General features: G+C 35.5%; 1 protein-coding gene across 2 annotated transcripts in view; it reads left to right on the top strand.

Annotated features, from left to right (window-relative positions):
* The first annotated feature begins 1,160 nt into the window (after positions 1 to 1,160).
* Positions 1,161 to 22,261, top strand: part of stan (Protocadherin-like wing polarity protein stan) — a 35,659-nt gene continuing 14,558 nt past the window's right edge. For both annotated transcript variants that reach the window (XM_074117302.1, XM_074117303.1), the window contains exons 1-31: positions 1,161 to 1,739; positions 9,566 to 9,659; positions 10,259 to 10,547; positions 10,629 to 10,921; positions 11,004 to 11,274; positions 11,517 to 11,787; positions 11,886 to 12,238; positions 12,361 to 12,525; positions 12,622 to 12,809; positions 13,158 to 13,284; positions 13,378 to 13,566; positions 13,790 to 13,922; positions 14,020 to 14,156; positions 14,621 to 14,812; positions 14,920 to 15,091; positions 15,653 to 15,864; positions 15,958 to 16,041; positions 16,699 to 16,831; positions 16,917 to 17,116; positions 17,229 to 17,372; positions 17,453 to 17,627; positions 17,918 to 18,043; positions 18,128 to 18,359; positions 18,779 to 18,986; positions 19,070 to 19,176; positions 19,822 to 19,986; positions 20,159 to 20,313; positions 20,449 to 20,615; positions 20,932 to 21,192; positions 21,274 to 21,439; positions 21,819 to 21,944. In XM_074117302.1, coding sequence (XP_073973403.1) covers positions 1,367 to 1,739; positions 9,566 to 9,659; positions 10,259 to 10,547; positions 10,629 to 10,921; positions 11,004 to 11,274; positions 11,517 to 11,787; positions 11,886 to 12,238; positions 12,361 to 12,525; positions 12,622 to 12,809; positions 13,158 to 13,284; positions 13,378 to 13,566; positions 13,790 to 13,922; positions 14,020 to 14,156; positions 14,621 to 14,812; positions 14,920 to 15,091; positions 15,653 to 15,864; positions 15,958 to 16,041; positions 16,699 to 16,831; positions 16,917 to 17,116; positions 17,229 to 17,372; positions 17,453 to 17,627; positions 17,918 to 18,043; positions 18,128 to 18,359; positions 18,779 to 18,986; positions 19,070 to 19,176; positions 19,822 to 19,986; positions 20,159 to 20,313; positions 20,449 to 20,615; positions 20,932 to 21,192; positions 21,274 to 21,439; positions 21,819 to 21,944 — 5,908 coding nt within the window. In that variant the 5' untranslated portion in view covers positions 1,161 to 1,366. The remainder of the gene's footprint in view (positions 1,740 to 9,565; positions 9,660 to 10,258; positions 10,548 to 10,628; positions 10,922 to 11,003; positions 11,275 to 11,516; positions 11,788 to 11,885; positions 12,239 to 12,360; positions 12,526 to 12,621; positions 12,810 to 13,157; positions 13,285 to 13,377; positions 13,567 to 13,789; positions 13,923 to 14,019; positions 14,157 to 14,620; positions 14,813 to 14,919; positions 15,092 to 15,652; positions 15,865 to 15,957; positions 16,042 to 16,698; positions 16,832 to 16,916; positions 17,117 to 17,228; positions 17,373 to 17,452; positions 17,628 to 17,917; positions 18,044 to 18,127; positions 18,360 to 18,778; positions 18,987 to 19,069; positions 19,177 to 19,821; positions 19,987 to 20,158; positions 20,314 to 20,448; positions 20,616 to 20,931; positions 21,193 to 21,273; positions 21,440 to 21,818; positions 21,945 to 22,261) is intronic.

The following is a 22,261-nucleotide window of genomic DNA, read 5'->3' on the forward strand; positions in this document are numbered from 1 at the left end:
TCATTGTTTCAATTCTAGTTTCTATTTAATCCATTATTGATTGTATTAAAATCGGCTTAAATGTTACGAGTTTTTTCTTAATTCTACTTTATACCCTGAAATCTCGAAGTTCAAAACTGGGACATGTTCTAGTTTTATTGTACTCTCCACTAATTATGTCATAATGTTCTGGAAAATAATTTCAGTATTAAATTCAATATAATATAACTCTTCAATAGGAAAAACAAATGGCTTTTAAATACTTTGAGCACAAATTGTAGTAACTTATTACGAAACTTGAGTATTTGAACATAAGCAGCACATATTTCTGAGTGATGCATGGATAGAATGAATGTACTTGAGATTCTTAATTGTCTTTTAGGCATTTAAATTAAAACAAAAAATCAATATAACTACATTTGAAGTTAGCTTTTGAGTTTTCTCTAAATATCCATTTTCTTCCAGGGAAACGCTTTTCTCAGGGGATTTTGTTCCATAATTCTATTATTCAACTTTTCTCAAATGGACAGACATATTTCTCCAATTTATATCATAGACAAATAATTTTGTACGCACTTTGATCAAATTGATCAAAAACACCATTGCATTGTATTAAAAAGATCAGTAACTTAAATTGGATGTATAAGTGGGGGGAAAAAAATCGTAAATATTCGTCATTGTAGAAGAAAATTCAATTTTTTTAGATGTTCTAACAAAACTGGACTGCAGCTTTTAGAAAGGAGTTGTCGAAAAGTAGTTTTTTTTTTTGTAAAAATTGTTTATAAAAGTAAGAAATAAAGAAAATAAGATTGAAAAACTCGACTACTTTCTGTTATTCCATTCTCAAAGTTATCATCTTCTAACTTCGAAATGTTATTAATGTTAGCTAGGATTCATTATTGGTTCACATGATCAAAAAAAGGATATGATGGTTGCAATAATTTGTATTAAACTTTTTAAACTCACTAAACAACACTATAGACAATTACTTTTATATATTTATACTTACAAACTTAAGAGAAAATTTAATTGAATAAATTAAATTAGAGCAAGAGAATTAATTCTTAAATTCAGAAGTAAGTACAAAAAGTGACCGAAGATGAAATGAAAGTAAGTTCGAGATTTGATTGGCCCACAGCTTCTAATCGATTATCAAGGGTCGATCTTCAGCGGTCATGGCGGATCTGAAGCTAGTTGGGTTGTTTACTCCTAAACAGTACGGTCAATTATCAGCTCAAAACAATGTTACATTACACATATTATTCAAAAATGTTGCGGAAAGTGTCTTATAGTGCGAATATAGTGTTAAGTTTCTAAAGGTTTTTCTTTCCTTTCTTTTTATGTTTTTTCGTACTAATTTTTTTAAAAAAATGTGTCGATTAAAACAATGAGAATTTACTTATCTGCTTTGTGCTTACTCTTGATCGGTATACGCCTTACATCAACCTATCTAATTATATTATCAGAAGAGGATGAAGCAGGTTTGGTTGTATTTGATGCTGGTATCAAAGGACATGAACACTATCGAAGGAAGTATTCAATAAATGTTGATCGTAGTGCAAATTTTGTAAAAAAATTATTACATGTTGACCATCATGATGGTCGTGTTAGATTAAGAAAACGTTTACATTGTGATGGTGTACATTATCCTAATCTTTTTACACTATACATTGATTCAACATCGAACGGAACGTTGGACTACGTCTCCGTACCGTTAAGGATATTAATTAAAGGTTGTGCTGATTTGGTCAGCTTTGAAGGTATGTATTTATGTATATTTATTTTTTATGTATAAATTTGCATAATTAATTGCTGTTAAATAACATCTTCTGATAAGAATATGTTTATTAACTCTTAGTTTGATCACAACTGAAGCAAAACATCACCGCAGTGGGAGTTTAGTTTCATTTCACTCCAATCCGTTATTTTGTGTTTTTTTTTAACCTTATTTATAGATATGGTTTACACACTCATATTAAATTTCAAAAGTTCTAAGTTATACATTTTTGTGAAAATTCAAATTTAATCCTTCTTAGGTTAATTTTCACGGAAGAAAAGTTTCAACAAGCTTCTGTAAGAAAGTAGTTATTGCCCAGAATTTTAGTTCGGTGAAAAAAAAGTGTAGGCGAGACTAATAGCTTATCTTCTTCTGTTGAACTCATTGAGGGTGGTGCGTCTGAAACAGAAACCAGAACTTTATTTCCTTTATAGAGATTAATTTCTCTAAACAGACCCAATGATCATTCTTTGAAACTGAATGTGAACATGGCTGTCGCTATATGTAGTTGGTAGGAAGTGTTAGTCATCAGTTATTGTTTACCTTATGCGGGTAAAGTTTTATGTTTAATACGACGTGGATTATGACTAAACCTCTCGTGAGTGAAAGGCATCTGTTATGTGTTCATTCCTTGATTAATTGATGGTATCTACAGAACAATCCAAAAAGATTTGTATCCTTTTCTGAACTTAAGATTGTCCTTCATTTCAAGTGTAATCACAATCAGAGCGGTTCTCTCGTCTAACTACCTTCTTTCCAAGTTATGCTGGCTCTCAGCTTGTTTCAAAGAGCAAATTCTTTGAATTGGGGGCAGTTGTGGATGAGTGATATAGCTGAAATTCTTCAAGAAAAGGTTAGGAAAAGAAAGCATGAGAGGTTGCAGGTTGGTTGAGTTAAAAGCTGAAAATTCTTTGCAAAACTTCACTTTTACGTAGATTATCTACTGATTACTGTGTCGAACTACCAAATTAAGTGTCGTGGACGGTCGCGACTAGCATCCTAACGTTCTTGACTATAAATTTATTTTATTTATAAAATGAAATTCACGGCCTAGATTAGCGCTTCTAACTGCTCGGCTACCTCTTCAATATTATTTTCTTTTTATAATAAAAACTCGTGCTTTCCTTATATGATTGGTTTGATAAGTTTTGTTTATAAAAACACAATGGTGCAAATACAACGACAAAATTTGCTAAAAGATGATAATTAAAATTAACCAAGAACTAGAGCATAAAAGATAAGGTAAATAAAGTTTGCTTACAGAGAATTTGTGTTCCAACTGCGGGGTTATGTAATCTTTGACAAAAACGTACCAATAAAAATGGGTATAATTTTTCAACTATAGTGTTTCATCTGGTCGAACCTCAATATTTGGGAAAATTAAAAAATAATAGTGGGATGAAAATTGAAACTAAGGAACGAAATTCATAGAATCAGGGAAATTTCAAATGCTTGTTTATTTTTCAGAATTATGCGAAATTTGGTAAATAACTCAATTATTACTTAAAACTATAAAGTAAACCTATTATTTTTGTTAATAACTAAGTTAAAATTTTCAAATTGTAATTTTTATTTGTTCGGTTTTGTTGAACGTGATTCTTTTTAAAAAACTATAAAATTAAGTTGAATTATTTATCACGCAAATCAGCCATTAGTAATTCGTGCTGTGTAAGTGTTAATTCTGGCTGCTATATTTCGTGCAATTTATTTTTAATCTGTGAAACATTTTCTAGGAAATAATTTAATATGTGCCCCTCACGGCTGCTTCAAAGCAATAATAACAGAGCAAAGACAAGCTACAATCTTGAGGGTGGGTAGCCTAAGCTCCTGCTAAAGATTCTAAAACCCAGATCCAATCTAAACCTAGCCTCCTTATGTACCAAACCATGTATGGCCAATAAGTCGATCGATCGGTCGATCCCAGCCGACAGGGGACGATAAGATTTCTTGTCACTATCTTTGTCTGGATATGCACCAAATTGTGATTACTTGGTTAGGAACATGCAGGACTCAGGCTCTTCACTAATTATAGGACAGTAAAATGAAAATAGAAATCTGTATTTTTTCCTATAGTTATTTCTCAATTAATAAATATTATTAATAAGATATTTTGTTAATTAATACACTTCCCCCCAATTATTACTTATAACAAGTATGTATTTATTAAATATTAAGATTTTAATAAATAAATTGCGACAAATTTTTTAGAGAAAAAGTAGGTAGATCTTAGATAAACCATAAGTTGGGTACCTCTACCCTAAACAATCTGCCATAAGCTGGATCATAAATTCGATAGGAAGGATCGAATATGAGTCGAGCATTATTTAGAGATGTCTACTTAAACCACAATATCCTATGAGGGGACTAAACAGGTGTCTTCGAGCGAAACCCCTCAGAATTACCTGAACGAACCCCCATTTTAGTCTTTGGCTGCCCTCGAACCTTACTTATAAAGATAAATTCTGCTAGGAAGTACACGTATCAAATGACACGCAACTATAGTTCAAGAGAGATTATATTAAAACTGTCCGGTAGGACAGTTGTATAAGGGTTGTTATTTATGTAGGACCAATTTGCAAGGGAAAAAAAACTGTTGCAAACTGTTTTGCCCTGAAACGGATATTGAAAGCTCAAAATAGAAAGTCTACCTAATTACTGTTGTAAGAAAAAGTTAAATGAGTCTCTCATACGATTTTCTCATCTAGTGTGCTTACTAAGCTACAGATTGACAAAGGTTCTCTAGAAGGACTGACGACAGAAGTGTGTCGTCCCAGAAAGCGCGGGTAACATCCGCTTTTCCAATAATTTGAAGAAAATCAATATAAATTCGAGTATTAAATAAGTGTTATTAATATATTTAGAGTCACTGTGTTCGCACGATCACAATACATTAAGTTAGTGCCTGGAAGGAGAAAGAGAAAGTACATCGCAATAGGAATGAGTCGTGTGAGGGTACAGCAAAGTACTAGTGGATCTAGCTTTGAAATGGACCTATCTTATTAACTTGGTTTGGTTAGGAAATATGTAATTTCTGTCTCTAGAGATACACAGCCTCCTGAACAGTTATAGGCCACCACCTTCTAACTGGTTCACCACGTTTTTTATTAACCAAAAGAAATATTTTTAGTTGAAGCCGTTTTATGTTTTCTAGTCGTTCGCTCAGTTAGGAATGTTGCAGCTGAGTGTTCTTAGAGTCTTGATCACAGCACAGGTGTCCCTTTATAAATGCAGTTTTCATTCAGTTCTTAAGATTTTGTTTGCTTTTTTTTTTACAAAGATTTCCATCAAATCTCATCCCTGTATTTTTTCTAGGCTTATCACTTTTATTTCTCTTTGTCTTTGTTTTCTTTTTCTTTTATTTGGTGGAGATAGGGTTGTTGAGAACCGCGAATAAACATTTAAATGATTTTCGGACCGTTTTTCAGTACTCAATACACACAGAAAATGCACGAAAATAAAAGGCTTCGTCTCTATAACATCAATCAGATCAACTTAATATTAAAGATTATCTACATTGCAAAGTCTGTCTGCATTGCAAAGTTGATGAGACAGCTTACTATTAGCATTACGAAAAAGTGCAGTGCAGGTCAAGAAGAAAGAAACCTTAGCATTCCAAGTCACAATACTCGGAATGTTATGTAACTACGCAAGGATTATAAGAGAAATAAAGTAACAAATTAAATATGTAATTCATACAATCTGGCAAGATGTCACAGAACAATAAATTGCACAGCAGAACAAATACACCGGATGCACACAAAGTGTAAAATGGTTCTTCACCTCATTTACTATGAGAAAGTTCACACAGCCATGATCAGATTCTCCCAATAGTTGGACGAGAAAGCGGTCATTTTACCACTTTTTAAACGCTTCACTACCTTTTTCCCATAAAAAGTGACCTTCTGGAAAAGAAGGAGGTTTACTCACATTATAATTTTCCACAAAATAATGATGTCAGTTTACTTATTATCATAAAGAGATTGAGGAGCTTAAAATATGAAAAATGGCATAATTTGATACAACTACAACTCACATTATTTCTATATTTGTTTGGTTTGCAGCAATCAGCTGCTGCCCTATCTCTTAAATATTCATCAATTAACAGGTTGACTGCCATGGCCGGTCATACATGACCGCCCGACATTTATTCGAACCTGCCATGGCGGTCATATATGACCGCTACTGCTTACGAGTTTAAAACTGCCTATTATGTTATTTTGACCGCTATTACCATACATTTTATGTATGTACATGACCGCTGTGGCCTTCCCGTCCATGTAGATACTGAGAATTTTTAAAAATATTTTTTTTTTAAATTTATTTTGTTATTTACAATCGGTATACAGTATACAATAAGTAAATATGAAGACTGAGTATGATGAACTGATGTGGGAGGAGAGCAGGAGGAGAGAAGCTACCCAGCGGTAGCACTCTCTATAGGAGAGAGGAGAATGTGAGGAGGAGAGAGGAGAGTAACAATTTAGGTCTTCAGCCTACAAGGAAGTCGCGGGGCCATTGGCGATTCAGTCGTCTAGGAGTATTGTTACGGATGTCAGAGGAAGCGAGAGACAGTACAAGAGGATTAGAGCTGGTCAATGGAGTTTTTGGTATTTAGTCTTGGCGAGTTGGTCTATGAAGGGAATGTTGAGGTCGTTGTAAAGAGTGAGGTTAGTCACCGTAGAAAGGAGCGTCAGCTATCTGTCGAAGTAGTTTTGATTGAAATGTTTGTACAGTCCGTATGTTCATTGGTTTGGCTGAACCCCACAGCTCTAGTCCGTAGGTCCACATAGGTTTAAGAATAGTGTTGTATGTTAAACGTTTGAGATCTAAGGGCAATTTAGAGTCCAAGTAATCTGTAAAGCAGTTTCGCACGTTTTGTCATTCCTTGTCTTTTAAGTCTAGTGTGTGGGTTCCACGTGAGTCGTTTGTCTATGTAGAGCCCAAGGTAGCGCACCAGATCAAGGAAGAGGATTGCTGTTGAAGAGGACAGGTGGACAGGAGCCCCGCCGGAGAGTAAACTTGGCATGCTGGCTTTTCTGTCGGTTCATAGAAAAATTTTAAAATAATATTCCATTTTTTTTTTAGTGATGGTTTTGCTTTTTTCGACCCTTGTTGATTTATTTTTTAATTTAAATTAATGGTTTATTTACCATTTAGTGATGAAGAATTCGTGTCTAGTGGAGAAGAATCTGAATATGGTAGTGAGGGCGCAGATCCGCAGAAGAAAAAAGCAAAGAAATCGTATAAAGAGAAGAGTTTGAAAAAATCCAAATGCGACCAAACCAAAGAAGCTGATAATTTACCAGGCTGTTCACATTGGACACTCACCATTGGTGAGTCTGTCTCCTAAGGCGGTGGACGAACAAAATGAATTAAATGAGGAACTGTACGATAGGCCCGCTCTACAGTCTGCAGAAGGCGAGAGAAGCGAAGAAGGGAATGTAACAGCTGAAAATATTTGGAAGACGCCGCCGATAGGAAAACATCAAATGTTTTGCATTTTTCTGCAGCTGCAGGTTTATCAGAAAGCTGTGCGGGTGCATTAATGAATGATTTAACTCCTTTTGCTTGTTTTCGGGCTTTTTTGGACGAGCATTAAAACTGTCCGGTAGGACAGTTGTATAAGGGTTGATCGTCAAAAACTGCACGAAAAAGCGTAACGTTGAAAAACTCCCAACTTCGACAATTTTTTTCTCTTTTTCTATAAAAGATAAAATTCCCAAATTTTCTTTATAATGTAGGGCAAATCCTCCTTTATGACTGTAATATGTTAGAAGATATGGTTACCCAGGTCATTTCCGAAATTGGAATAATAATATCCATGGGTGTGGTACGAATTCCATCATTAGAACATTATTGGAGCAAAGATGATCTATTTAACAACGCCATAATTCCAAAAATTATGTCAAGAAATTGAACGCCGCACTCATTTCAAAAAATATTCTTAGTAACGTTATTGAATAAGAACTGAGAAAAGTAAACACAAGTAGTTAAAACAAGTGAAGCGTGATAAACAAGCTGAAAACACTCAGCGACAAATCTGCGCATTTTTATGATGACCGCTAATATGACCGCTGCTGCAATGTAGGCATACTAATGCCACCAAATTTAAAGGGCGGTCATATGTGACCGCGGACACTATTTTTTGAATAATTCTGAAAAAATATTTGTTTTGAATTTACTGTTGAAAAACAGTAAATAAATAACAAAAATCTAACGAAAAATAAGCATGGCACCAGTAGAAATTTTTAGTGGCAGTCAACCTGTTGGTTCTTCAAATCTGTGGGGTGGAGGTGGGTGGGTGGACTCCTGTGTGTCCTCAGACTGTGTTGTCTGTCACAAGAGAACACTGGAAGTTGGCAGTGTAGAAAAGGTCCATGCACCAATCCTCCTCAGCTGGTTTCACTGACACGCTCTTAATTAAAAATAAGTTAATAGAGATCAAAGACCTGGACGGTTAATTTTACCCTAAGTTAAGGTTGATGCTAGAAAGATGAGTTGTACTATTTCTGGATGCGATGCTAGTGGTCAACCAAGAGCATCATGGACACATGGACAAACTAAGAAATGACATCAAAAGAAGAAAGAATAGATTTCCCGCTCGTTTGAACGTGCGAATGGTCTAGTCTACAAAAAAGTTGGAACTAGTTTAGGCACGTTCAGTGTATGGGTGTTATTTCGTGTGGTTGCAGTACAGTGGGTGGCTGTGCGGCAGTACCGGAAGGAATGGATAATAGTGGCGTTGAGAAGGGCTCACAACTGTAACCTTGATGACGCACTTCCTCTAACCAAAGGATAAATTCTAAAAACTTTAAAGTAATATTAGTGATATCTAATAAATTATATTTATGCTAATTTGGTTATCATCAAAATTATTCATTTCACTTACGTAGTCCCATGCGTAGTTTTTGATTAAGCTGTGTCGACCTACGTATTCAATGCTGTGCGCAACCCATAAAATCAGGCCTATCTAACGTCAATCGAATAAATATATATAAAAAGTATAATACAAAATATTTTTTTAGTAATTGTAGAAAAGGATGCAATTAAACTTGAGGCGTAAATCAAGGTTTCAACCTATTACCACTGCAATCACCCAGATTATAAAGTGGTTGCCATATTTTCAAGCTACCACACACCTTCGTGTCACAACAGAGCCAAAGAAGTAAGAAGTATTTTGACGGTTATGATGTAAGGAACTTTGTCACGAATTCCACCCCAAAAGAGTCCTAGCAAATTTTGATAACTTTTTTATGAAAATTGGGCCACATAAATTTATGATCAAATTAGGCTTCATTATTGTTAAAGCTTCTCAGGAGTTAAGCTCAAGTTTTTAAGTTCCAAGATGAGACTTCCTCTGAAAGCTTATACCAGAAGCCCTTGAAGAACATTAAACAAAAACTTCATTTGCTCTTTTGTAACATAATAATGAAGCCCTACTTCATCACGGTTACCTACGTCACAAATAAATTGAAACATCATCTGTTGTCTCTTTTTTAACTCACCATATTTATTTATTTATTTTTAAGTTTCTCGTGCATATTTTCGATCTTAAGTTTTTTGAAATCCCTGAAAGAACGGAAAATGGTTGTTCGTCAGGTATCTTCATTCGAAGCAATAATGAAACACTCTTATCTACAGAACTCAAGTTTTTTAATTTGTATGGAAAAATAAATCGATTGTTTCTTGGGGAAATTCGCAGATTTGGAGTTGAAGATAATTATAGAATGTTCCTCGAAATTCTAGGTTATAAGAAAAAAACTACTTTATTTACTGTTCCTCATCGAATTCTTGCAAATTTAATTTCAGATGGAGTTGTCATTAATCGACTACAGAATAAGATCTCAGAGGCGAAGAAGTGGACGAGTGAGACCATCGCTTCCTTCGCATTTCCTGTTTATAAGTGAGCTACTTTTTAAATTTTTCCAAATAATAGTTTATTCAAGTAATGAAACAAGTAGGAATTCATACTTCTCTGTACTTTTTAACCTGTATTTGGTGCTTTTTTTTCTAAACTTTTGCCAGTTGGCTTGAAGGGGCACCCATGAGGATTTTAGAGATTACAGTGCTAATGGGCAGCTATTTTGATGATCAAAGTTGGCACTCTTATTCTTTAGAAGCAAAAGAATATTAATGCAGGAGAGGCTGCTCAAAATATATTTATTTCATTAATGTGATTGCGTGTATAACTCTTAGCCGCCATCAATTCACAACACACTGTAAAATTTTCATCAAGGTTTCGTGTCTTGGAGCAGAACGAGAATTCAGGACATTAACAATAGGGTTGTTTCCATCCACTTTTTTTGCGTTTATCAAGTATCGTCAAGTTCGTTCTCGAAATGTCATTCATTGATGTTTTGTAAAAATTACTTTTTTTTTGAAAATAATCGTCGTTTTTATTAATGTTACTCGATGTGTGCTAACAGCCTCTTTTCACCCCACATAAATCTGCTTTCGTGATTGATTGCAACTAAATTTTTTTTTTTTTTTTTAACTTTTCAGCCCGGACCGACCATACGCTCCACCTACTCAAGTTTGCCTGCGTCCATCCCAACTACTGGGTCACTTGCACTCATTGATACCAAGTTCAATCACTGTTTCCTGTAGGATTACCTATTCAGGACCTGACGATCCTAGATTTAGAGTGGAACCCAAGACTGGTGATCTTGTAGTTGGAAGTGATCGAACCTGCCTCAGTGGTGCGCTTGTCACTAATGTCGCCATTGCTTTTGAGTACAGTTGTTCGGGAGCTTCGGCAAACATTGTCTCTCCACAGCACACCAATGTCAAAGTAAGTTTTCTTCTTATTTAAGATTTTTTTTTTTGTTTTCAGGCTGTTAAAAACTGCTAAGTAAATCCTATTTTTTGATAGGTTTCCCTCTGGTTTCGAGCAACCAACTCTACCTTTGAAACTGGTCGAGTACGCCGCACTCTTCGGCCACCTGGGTCCGTTGATCTCTCCTTCGATCGGGCCTTGTATATAGCTTCAGTTCTTGAAGAACAACCTCCTGGCACTGAAGTTTGTACGGTAACGGTGCGTCATCACCAGGATCAGATGGTGAAAGCTGTTTATTCAATGGTGTCACTGCTTGACGCAAGATCTCAGCCTATGTTCAGAATTGAAGCATCTTCTGGGGTAGTTTCAACAACGGCGAGACTGGACAGGTTGGACAATTCTTGAATGCGAGAACAATTGCATAAAGTATTTATTTTCGTGAACTAGAATATAAATATATGTATATTCTAGAGAAGTGATGGATGTGCACTACTTAAGTGTAACGGCAACAGCAGAAGACGATGCTACGCTTCCAGGGCGATCTTCTACTACAACGCTACAGATCAACGTGGGCGATATAAACGATCATGCGCCAGTTTTTGAAAGCGGAAGTAGTGGAGGTGGCGGAAGTGGTACATCTTCTTCTGGAGTGATGGAGGCCAGCATTTCTGAAGGATCTCCAGTTGGTTCTGTGGTTGCACAACTTCGTGCTACTGATCTGGACATTGGCATTAATGCTCAGGTAAATTTCATACATTTTATTAAATTGTGTTAATCAAGATCCCTTGCTTTTCTAACAGCGGCCCTAGAAGCTATATTAAGTTAGATCAGGTTGGTTCAACCAAGGCCTTCTGTTTATAACTGGCTGCGTAGGTTTTATAACTACATTGATATATATTTGATGGGAGATGGTGAAGCTGCTGTTTAGCAGATCTTCCGTCTCATAAAGCTTTTAATTAGAGAATGATATATCTTTGGTTTCAGATTGAATACTCGCTGGCCAGTGTGGAATCTGGAGGTTTAGATACCGGTGAAGGTTTGTTTTCAATAGATTCACAGTCCGGCCTGGTGACCACTCGACAACCATTGGATAGAGAGACAGCCGAAGTGTATACAGTACTGGTTAGGGCGTCAGACTCTGCTCAACCACTTTCTGCCAGGCTTACATCAACAGTCAGTTTGGTAGTTAGAGTCACCGATGAAAATGATAATTACCCTCAGTTCGGCGAGAGGACGGTTACCGTTGTTCTTCCTGGTTTGTACACTTTCTGATACCTCACTGGCAAAAACTTGATCACTCAGCCAAACTTTTTATAATAATCTTCTTTTTTTTTCCTGAATAACATTTTACAGAGGATACAGCTAGTTTAACCAATCCAGTTGTAGCAACAGTCCATGCCACTGACGCGGATTCTGGACGCAATGGTGCTTTACGTTATGCTATTATCGGCGGAAATACACAAGGACAATTCTCCATTGACAGCCAGTCCGGCGAAATCACTTTAGTCAAACCTTTAGATTATGAATCCATACGCAGTTATAGATTGGTGGTGCGAGCTCAGGATGGCGGCTCACCAGGTAAATCAAACACAACTCAGGTGCTAATTAACGTGAAGGATTACAACGACAACGCGCCTAGGTTTTATACTTCCTTATTCCAGGAGAGTGTCCTGGAGACTGAACCTGTAGGATATTCTATTGTCAGGGTTAGTAAATTTGCAATTTTTCCCCCTTTCTTAATTTTCTTGATTGTGGTGTGAAGTTATGAAGAAGAAGAAACATGGAGTCATTTTATAGCTAATAATTATCTTTCTTTATACACTTTCAGGTGCAAGCCTATGATGGTGATGAAGGGCCTAATTCAGAAATAGAATACAAAATATCGTCACATTTCAATCCTGCTGTTCTACCAGTCTCGGTAGATCCCCAAACAGGATGGCTATACACGAACAAACAGTTGGACAGAGAAACAGAATCCAAATTGTACTTTGAGGTAAAAGAGTAAATTACGTTTTTCTTAAAAATGAAATTTATTTTCACCTCTTAAGTTAACTGTTGATGATTTACAATATTTTCTTTACTGAAAAAGGTACTTGCTGTAGACCATGGCACTCCAGCTAAAACTGGCACCGCAACAGTATCCATAGTTGTTCGAGATGCCAACGATAATGATCCACAGTTTAGTCCAAAAGAGTATTCAGCAAATCTTGCTGAAGATGTGGCGCCTGGTACCTCGGTGGTTGCAGTTCATGCTTCTGATCCCGATGAGAATCCAAGGTAGTTATTGAACAGAAGTTATCCCTAAATTAAATATTTTTTCACTTTTATTATTGAGTTTTCATAATTTTTTCTCATCCATAAGCATCCATTTTGAGTCCTCCTGAGACCGAAAAAATAAATTTTGGAAATGGTATATCTAAAAATAAAAGCAAAGATGAAAAATGTCAGGAAGCTGGAAAATCTATATTTCGATTGTGGCTATGAAAGTTCTTTAAGAATTAAATCAAATGTTGGGAGTTATAAGAAATTTGCGAGATAGAACGTTAAGATTGAAGTGAGAAAAAGTGTCCGCACAGATTCTGTGACATAAATTGTGTTAACTCTCATCTCTTTGTTTTTGCGTAGACTACATTATGAGATAGGCAGTGGCAATACTAGAGGAAGATTCGCCATTACTACTCAGAATGGGCGTGGCCTAATTACCGTCGCCCAGCCATTAGATTTTAAGCAAGAAAGAAGATTCGTACTAGTTGTGAGTATTAGATTAATCGTGATTTATTATGTAAGATAAATTGAAATGTATATCCATAATTTTTGAAAATATTTTGTTGCTGTGGTAACCCAGGTGAAAGCTACCGACTCCGGTGGACGATACGATACAGCTAATGTTTACATCAATATCACGGACGCCAACACATTTCCTCCTGTTTTTGACAATGCTCCATATTCTGCTACTCTGCCGGAAGATTCTAAAGTTGGTACTACTGTTTTGGTTGTTTCAGCCACGGACGGTGATACTGGTGTAAACGCTCAAGTAAGTTATATCATTGAAACTTTTTTTTGTTTTTTAAACTTTGTCTTTTATAATAATTATTTAGAACGATTCATTCTAAATTTCATCATCACCAATAAAATTTATAGCAACCATTTTATTGAATAATCAGTTTTTTTCCCTTTAATTGCATATATTTTGCCCTCTAAATGCCCAGGTAAGGCTGTATAGCATCCCTGTAACACAAATTGTCTTTTCCTCACAGATTACCTACAGCTTATCTTCTGAGACTGATCATTTTACAATTAACGCTGATACTGGAGCTATCATAACCACAGCACCTTTGGATAGAGAAAGCACCGCTGGGTACTTACTGAGTGTAACGGCGCGTGATAATGGTTTGTTACAGCCGAGTTTCCATTTTTTCCAACTATGAGATTTTTCTGAAGAAAACAAAAAAAATTCAAGAATAATTTTGGATTTCTCTCTCTCCAGGTTCTCCACAACTTTCTGATTCTACCGATGTGGAGATTGCAGTTACTGATGTCAACGACAACGCTCCAAAGTTCTCCCAGGAAGCTTACACTATATCTGTGTCAGAAGATGTCCCAATTGGTACCAGTGTCATTCAGGTAAACGACAAAAACTGCTAAATTGTTTGTTAAAATATTTATCAACTTTTCGACTCAGTATTCTCTAATCGCCTTTTCCAGTCATCCGAGCAAATATAAACATATTTATGCTTAGAAAAAGGGAAATTTGATTGAGTGCACTTCTGTGGGAGGTTGTGTTTAGGTTTCCCTCTAATTTGACAAATATTTATATTGTACTTTCTTGTCATCTGTAAAATAATAATAATAATAATAAGGAACTCAGTACCAAAATTTCCAAATTTGAAGAGAATCGATTATCCTGAAGTATCATCATCTTTGTGATGCACTATAGTACTATAGTGTGTTGTAGAAGGTTAAATTTGTTACTATAGAAGCGAATTTAAAAGAAAATTCCTTAACCGAAAGTACCTTTTTTACACAAAGGAAGAAACATTAATTAGTTGCTTGCTCTTGATAAGTAATCATTTGTTTAATTCTTGAAGGTATCAGCAACCGATGCAGATATGGGTCTGAACGGACGTGTCCGGTACAGCCTGGAGAATACGGACACCTTCATAATGGAGCCGATCACCGGCGTGGTACGAGTGAATCGGGCACTAGACCGTGAAAGTGTCCAAACTTACAGTTTGATCGCCGTCGCTTCTGATCGAGCCACTCCGCCGTTGTCTTCATCTGTAAGTTTCATGCAGACTATCTTCTTCAGAAATAGACTTGATGTTTTGCTAGTTTTCTCAGCAGTATCCTTTTTTAATTATTATTTTAATTTTTTGTTTTTAAACAGGTAATCATAACGATCAATGTGGAAGATGTTAATGATTCACCGCCTACATTCGCCTCTGATAGGCTAACACTCTACATTCCAGAGAATTCACCTGTAGGCTCTACCGTCGGAGAGATATACGCTTCCGATCCAGATGTTGGAGTTAATGCTTTAGTTCAATATTCAATTATAGGTTCGTTAATTATAAATATCACTAAGTTGGAGTAATTTCAAATTGGGTCAATCATAAGCATTGAACTTTGATCAAGCCATATTCTGAAGCTAATATGTGAAGTTTTCCATCGAATTCATAACCCTTGGCTGACGTCTTCGCTCTCCAAATGCACTTCTGATATGCATTTAATTTCTTGAAAAGGGCATCTCTTTTTGTTGGTTCCATTTCATCTGCACTCGTGGACTATGCCTACGGAAAATTCTAATAGTCCTTTCGTTATTTGATGCTCCTAGGCACGTGTTTATTTCGCCTAATGGTTTAATGAAACCTCAGGCCTTGATCCTCAAGTTGATTTTTGGATGGTTTTCGCTAAAATCAGTTGTAAAATGTGACCTTAGTATAATATTTCTATTTCCAAATCACAGAATCATGCAGTACTAACATTCGGTTTAACTTTATAAGAAATAAACTTGTTAGAAAACGATTCAAGTATATTGTGGCAAGCGGAAGTAGAGTGAGTATTCACCCAGCTTTCATTTGTTATTGGAGTGCTTGCTAATCGGGTAAAAACTTTCTCAGGAGGCGACGATGCATCAAGTTTTACTTTACAACGGCGCGCTGGCACCGACCGAGCTGAACTCATCACGCTGACCGAGCTGGACTATGAAAGTGAGAAAAAGGAATACCACGTCGTCGTGAGAGCAACATCAGCGCCATTGCGAAGTGACGCCAGACTGACAGTAGTCGTCACAGACATTAATGACAACGCGCCCATTCTGCCAGACTTTCAGGTTATTTCCAGATTATACCATCGCTAATTCTTTTTCTTTTTTTTAAAACATTATTTTTAGGTCTAATTTTAATTAATTTGTTTCTTATTTCAGGTGATCTTTAACAATTTTAGAGAATGTTTCCCGTCAGGTCCAATAGGGAAAATTCCTGCAACGGACGCTGATGTTTCTGATAAGGTGAACGATAAAACCCTGAATAATTTTTTTTAAAAAAATGTATAAAACAATGGTTACCTTGCGGACCACTGTGTCGTGTTACTTATTCCAAAGAATTGGGAAAAGAGCCAGTTTTGAAGAAATTGAGACTATAAAAAATGTATTTTTTGCCAAAGATAAACCATTAGTTGGGTTGTGGTTATTCAATTTTAAACGCATAGGAAGCCATTGTTATTTGGACCTTCTTTAAGTAAATAAGTAATTTTGCACAAAATAAGTTTTCTTATAAACAAAATATGCTACCCATAATTGGAGTCGAAAAAGTGTTATTCTAAACTAATTAATCTAACGTATTTAAGAAAAAGTTTGTCAAATACTTTTAGCGTAAAAATTACAAATAGTTTTAGATAAAAGTTTTTTGATCGTGAATGTGATTCTGAGAAAAGTCGTAGATAAAATTCTGAATTTGTTGAAAATTCCAAAACAGGAAGTGGCCACGTACTGAATGAATGGATAGTTCACTTTTTTTTTCTTTTTAAGAAAATACTTCAAACGTTTCTATTTTAATAATTTTTCTGAAAAAAAGCAATTTTGGCATTATTAGGTGTAACTTGAAATGTTCTATAAATCGGCTACTCGAAAATTCAAATTAGAGTGTGTGTGTTTTTTTTGTTTTAGTTACGATACAGACTTCTTTCCGGAAACAATGCACATCTGGTAACCTTGAATGAAACCTCAGGAGAATTGACGCTATCACCCCATCTGAACACTAATGTACCGAAAATAGCTACTATGGAGGTCTCAGTTTCTGGTAAAAAAAAAAATTAAAAAACCTCTTCTTTGTTTATATGGCTGGTTGCTATGGCTTAGTTCTTGATGATCTAAAAAAATTGTAGATGGTGTAAACGAGGTGAAAGCTTGGATGGAATTAACTGTACGACTTATCACTGACGACATGCTACTCAACTCCGTCACCGTACGTCTAGCCGATATGACGGTCAGCTCATTTCTATCACCTCTGTACAGTTACTTCGTAGAAGCAGTGGCTGCTATAGTGCCTTGTCCAAAACAGAATGTTTATGTGTTCAGCGTTGAGGTAATTTGCTTACCAACAAAAGAATGAAGTTACTGTTATCAAATAGAATTGAGATATAAAGAAAAAAAGGCTAAATAGTGCTCTAGAGGATTAATATGTTTATTATGTTCAGGATGATCCGGATGCTGGTGATCAGAAAATACTTAACGTCAGTTTTTCTGTGCGACAACCAGAAGGTGAGATGCTGCCAGCACAGCTACTACAGGAAAGAGTTCATCTCAATAGAGCTCTATTAAATAAGCTATCAACTCTCCAGGTGATACTTTTATAAAATTTGGGGCGCATAAAATGTAAAAATTTAATACAAGATAAAAAGAATGTTTTTTTTTTTTGTAGGTATTACAGTTTGACGACAATTTATGCGTACGGGAACCGTGTTTGAATTTTGAAAAGTGTTTAACAGTTTTGAAATTTGGCAATGCATCTGGATTTGTGGCAAGCGAGACAATGTTGTTTAGACCAATCTACCCGGTTACCACTTTTGCGTGTCGTTGTCCAAAAGGATTTATTGGTGAGTAGATTAATATTTAAAAATATTATGACAAAATGTTTTACATTCTTTTAGTCCGCGAATGTACACGATCGTATTACATTTTTTTGATGGCGTTTTCACTGGATATAAAAGATTTGATGATGTCTCTGGGCCAAAAAAAAGTGCTTTCAGAAAATGGTTGTGAATATATGTGAACATTACAAATAACGAAAAATCATTTAAAGAAGTTTAACTTTTTTTTAAAGAAATAAATAAAAATACTATTACTAAAAAAACAATATTGATCGGCATGTTTATCATGTCTACAGGAATTAAGGAACATTATCTTTGTGACACTGAAATCAACTTGTGTTATTCAAATCCTTGCAAGAATTCCGGCCAATGTATGCAAGCTGAGGGAAGTTATACGTGTATTTGCAAGCCCGGATTTACTGGTATGCAATAAACAAAACTATTTAAAAAAAAATGGCCGTTTAAAAAAAAAAAAATCGAAATTATAAGTAAATTGTGTATTTTAGGTGCAGATTGTGAAATAGATCTATCTGTAAGTTGCGCGGAAAGCTGCCCACGAGGATCTACTTGCTCACCACTGGAATCCGGCGGATATACTTGCGAGTCTTGTGCTCCGCCCATGGGTTCATTCCAACATTACGATCGATTCTGCCAGTTAAGGGCAAGATCATTCTATAAAGGATCTTATTTAACGTTTCCATCGCTTTCGCAGAGAAATCGACTTACAATCACTTTTAAGTAAGCCATTTCTAGATTAGTTGGAAATCATTATCATTTACTTGCTCCATAGCTCAGTCAGAGGAGGTATTACGAGATAGTGAAATTTGGACATAGAAATAAAACGTGAAAGCCCTACGAGTTAAAACATATGTTTTTTACTCTTTAAAATTGGACTTATTCTATTGTTGCTGAAATTTCATGAGTTTAGAAGCCATTGCAATATTATTGTGAGTGTTTCCTCGAGATTTGTTCTATTCTTTCAAGTTTTTATGGAAAAGTGCTTCTTAATACTTCCCCCTACAGACTGAGCGGAGCAGACAAAAAAATATAAAGCCAAAATGTAAAGAGAGAGAATTCTTTACTTTTTTACTAGAAAATTTATAATTAGAAAAAACTCGAGAAAACAAGATTTACTTCTTTCTGTTCATATTCTACAGGTTCAGCACTGTAGACAGTAAAGGATTGCTCCTATACAACGGTCGTTACAATCTGGAACATGATTTCATTGCTTTCGAACTTGTTGATGGTTTTTCGGTTCAATTTTCCTTCTGTCTCGGCTCTAAAATTACCAGGGTCATTGCCGTAGCCGATTCACCGCTCAATGATGGAGCCTGGCATAGTGTGAAAGTTTTCTACTACAACAGGGTAAGAATTCAATGTTTTTTTTTTTGTAGAGATATATAAAGATATATATCAGGCATGAAAATCGTTTTCATCTTCACTTTCAGACTGCTACAGTAAGCTTAGACGAGTGCGACACAGCGGTAGCGGTCAAGTTTGGTGATAAGGTAAATTTGACATGCGCAGCTAAAGCAACCCAAGAACTGGAAAGCAGGTGTGGAAATAAAAATCAAATTAGTCCTTAATTTGTATTTGCAAGGATTCGATCTATTATAAGTCTACTCTGACTTTTAGTTGAAATAGTTAATTAGATTTTAAGGGCTTCAAAAGTCGGAAGAAACATGGCCAAGTGAGGAGGAGTGTAAAACGGTACTATCAGTTTTATTATGGATTTTTGGTTGTCTTTCGCAGGTATTGTTTCACTTCTTCTTTGCGGCGATAATTTCTGAAAGGGTCTTGAGTTTGGTAAAGATTTTTGTTTGAGCTAGTTTAGGGAAATAGAAAGCTGACTAGGAGAAGGATTAGGATTCGCGAAGCTTTAGAATATGTGAGAGAGCGGAAGATTAATTATTATTATTGTTAATATTTATTATGTATTACGTAAATGATTTTACTTAAAAATAAGTTTGTCATTTTTGTATAAATCGTTAATATGATAAATCATTCTACAAAAAAGTAATTAGTGATTGCCGATTCAAAACAAACGATACTGATTCCGTAGATGATGGCTTCCAAAAACACATAATTTCCGCCGAAATATGAATTTAGGCGAAACAAATTTTTAAGCAGGAACCCAACAATAAACTTACATTACCGTTTTTAAAGGAATAAAAAAATAAAATAGTATATTTGTCCATAGATGTGCACTAGTGACGGAAAGCTGTCACAGATTTCTGGATTTAACTGGACCGTTGCAAGTTGGAGGCCTACCACCTGGAATATTCCATCCTCATTTGGAACATTCCACATTTACTGGCTGTATTGCGGATCTCTACATTGATTATAAGCTAGTTGATTTAAACAAGTATGATGTCTTGATTTAGTTTTTTTTTATTTTGCATTTCTAACATCAAAACTAAATCATTTAAGAGTTTTGTGTGGAGGAATTTAATTTCCTAATTTATTGATATTCTCAGCATTGCGTATTAAATCAATTTATTCAGTAATATTTTTGATAAACTTTGTTTATTCTGTAGATTTGTGGGCAACAACGGCTCAAAAGTGGGCTGTGTGGAAAGAGACTCTTACTGTTCATCGTCCCCTTGTAAAAATGGGGGGATATGTAGAGATTCCTGGGGTACATTCATCTGTCAGTGTACTGACGGCTGGTCGGGTGCGGACTGCTCTGAAAGTAAGTCATATTTGCATCATATTAATACTTTTGAGTGAAAAAATGTATTAAAAAACAATATATTTCCTGAATAGATATAATTGACATAATATTTTTTTTACTTCAATGCTTTAGATTTCATTTTTGTTGATACAGGCGTACCCTCAGCATGGAGTTTTTCCGGTGAAGGAGAACTGGTTTTCAATCCTCTACTAAGACCCATACAACTTCCTTGGGAAACACATTTCTCTATTAGGACTCTACAGGATGATGCATTCATTATGGGCATTGCGATTGGACAGAATTCAACTGCAACCTTTACAGTAAGTACATATTTTTCTAGGTAGGCAATTTCTAAAAATACTTTTGGGTCTCAAAAGTACCTTCGACCCTGAGCTTTTTGCAGTGCTCTACCGTTCTCCGGTATACTATAAGAAGATCCTAGGAAGAGAAAAATCAAAGGACAGGATTCGCGTCCAGGATCTCCGCGGGGAAGTCCAGTGCTTAGCGCTAATCCCTTCCCTGAAATAAATTATCACTAAATACTGCCATTGAATCCAATAATCACGATTAAAGTGCAATCTCAAGTTTTATATTATGGTCAGATTCAAAGTTAATAGTATTAATACATAATTTCAGTTACATGATGGGTATTTGGAATACACTGTGGACAATGATGAAATACGTTTGTCGTCGTGGCGGGTCTCTGATGGAGATTGGCACCGAGTAGTGGCCATAGTCTCTGCCGGAGGAACTGCCCTTCTCTCATTGGACGGTACTCGAAGTTCTTCGCCAGTCTCCTTGACAACTAATCCACAAAAACAGTTTATTGGTAGACTGTCTGTTGGCACATCACCTTCTATCAACTCAAGATTAATGCCATTCATCGGGTGTATCAAGGTGAAGTCATTGCTATGATCAAAAAGTTACCTTTTTTTTTCTTCTTCTTTTCATTCATAAAATATTTCATGATTTTTACAGGATATCAGATTGGGTTCTGGACAAGGATTGCAGTTAGTACAGAGTCCAACAACTTCTGTGGGTGTAACTGAAGGCTGTGAGGGTGACACATCTTGCCCTAGTTCTTGTCCTCCTAATAGACATTGCAGAATTAAATGGCTTACCTCTGAATGCGCTTGTAACACTGGTAAGACCACTTGATTTTTAGGTTTAGGTTATACGAAAAATCTCTTGACTAACCAAAACAGGGTACATGCATTTTTATGAATATTTTTTTTATTTTACGAGTAATTAAATCCTGAATGGGTTGTTCAGCTAGGGTTGTTCTTAAATTTTTTGGAAAAAATATTCCTGTATTATTCTGAAAACTTTGTGACGTTGCACACAAAATGAAATACAGACTTCAATCCTTGGCGGGCAGAAATTAGTGGAGGAACTCTGCGTTGTTTCTCACATACTAACATCTAGAAATAACCGATAGCCACAAAGTACCACCTGGGGTACAGGAGATTTAGCTTTCTTACTTCCAAATTCCTGCTCTAAATAATCTTTTTTTTTTTAAACAGGTTATGTGGGAGAGGATTGCTTCAATGTGTGTAGCTTGAATCCTTGTGAAAACGAAGGACGATGTTTAATGGACCGGGATTCACCGCTTGGATATTCCTGCGCTTGTAACGATACCATCTACTCAGGTTTGTTGGCATTTTTTCTCCCTGCTTAAAATTATTGTTAATTTTTGATTAATTTAGTAGAAGTTAACACGAAATAGGTTTTACGGTAAAAAACAAAATCAAATAAAATAACCAGTTTACACAAATAAAAATGTAAATTTTTTATTTACTCGTAGTCATCTAAAATTCATATAGAAATGGGATGTTTTATTAATGTCGCTTTTTAAACTTTGTAAATTATTGTTTTCATGTTTAGTTTTCCGTCTCACATACTTTTAGTTGTAATTTTTTGTTTTTTATTTATTTTTTATTCACAATGTCGGTGAATGCATAAGCGA

The sequence above is a fragment of the Rhodnius prolixus genome, unplaced genomic scaffold (genome assembly GCF_049639745.1).
Source record: "Rhodnius prolixus isolate KJV_2025 unplaced genomic scaffold, Rpr scaffold_2, whole genome shotgun sequence".
NCBI lineage: Eukaryota > Metazoa > Arthropoda > Insecta > Hemiptera > Reduviidae > Rhodnius > Rhodnius prolixus.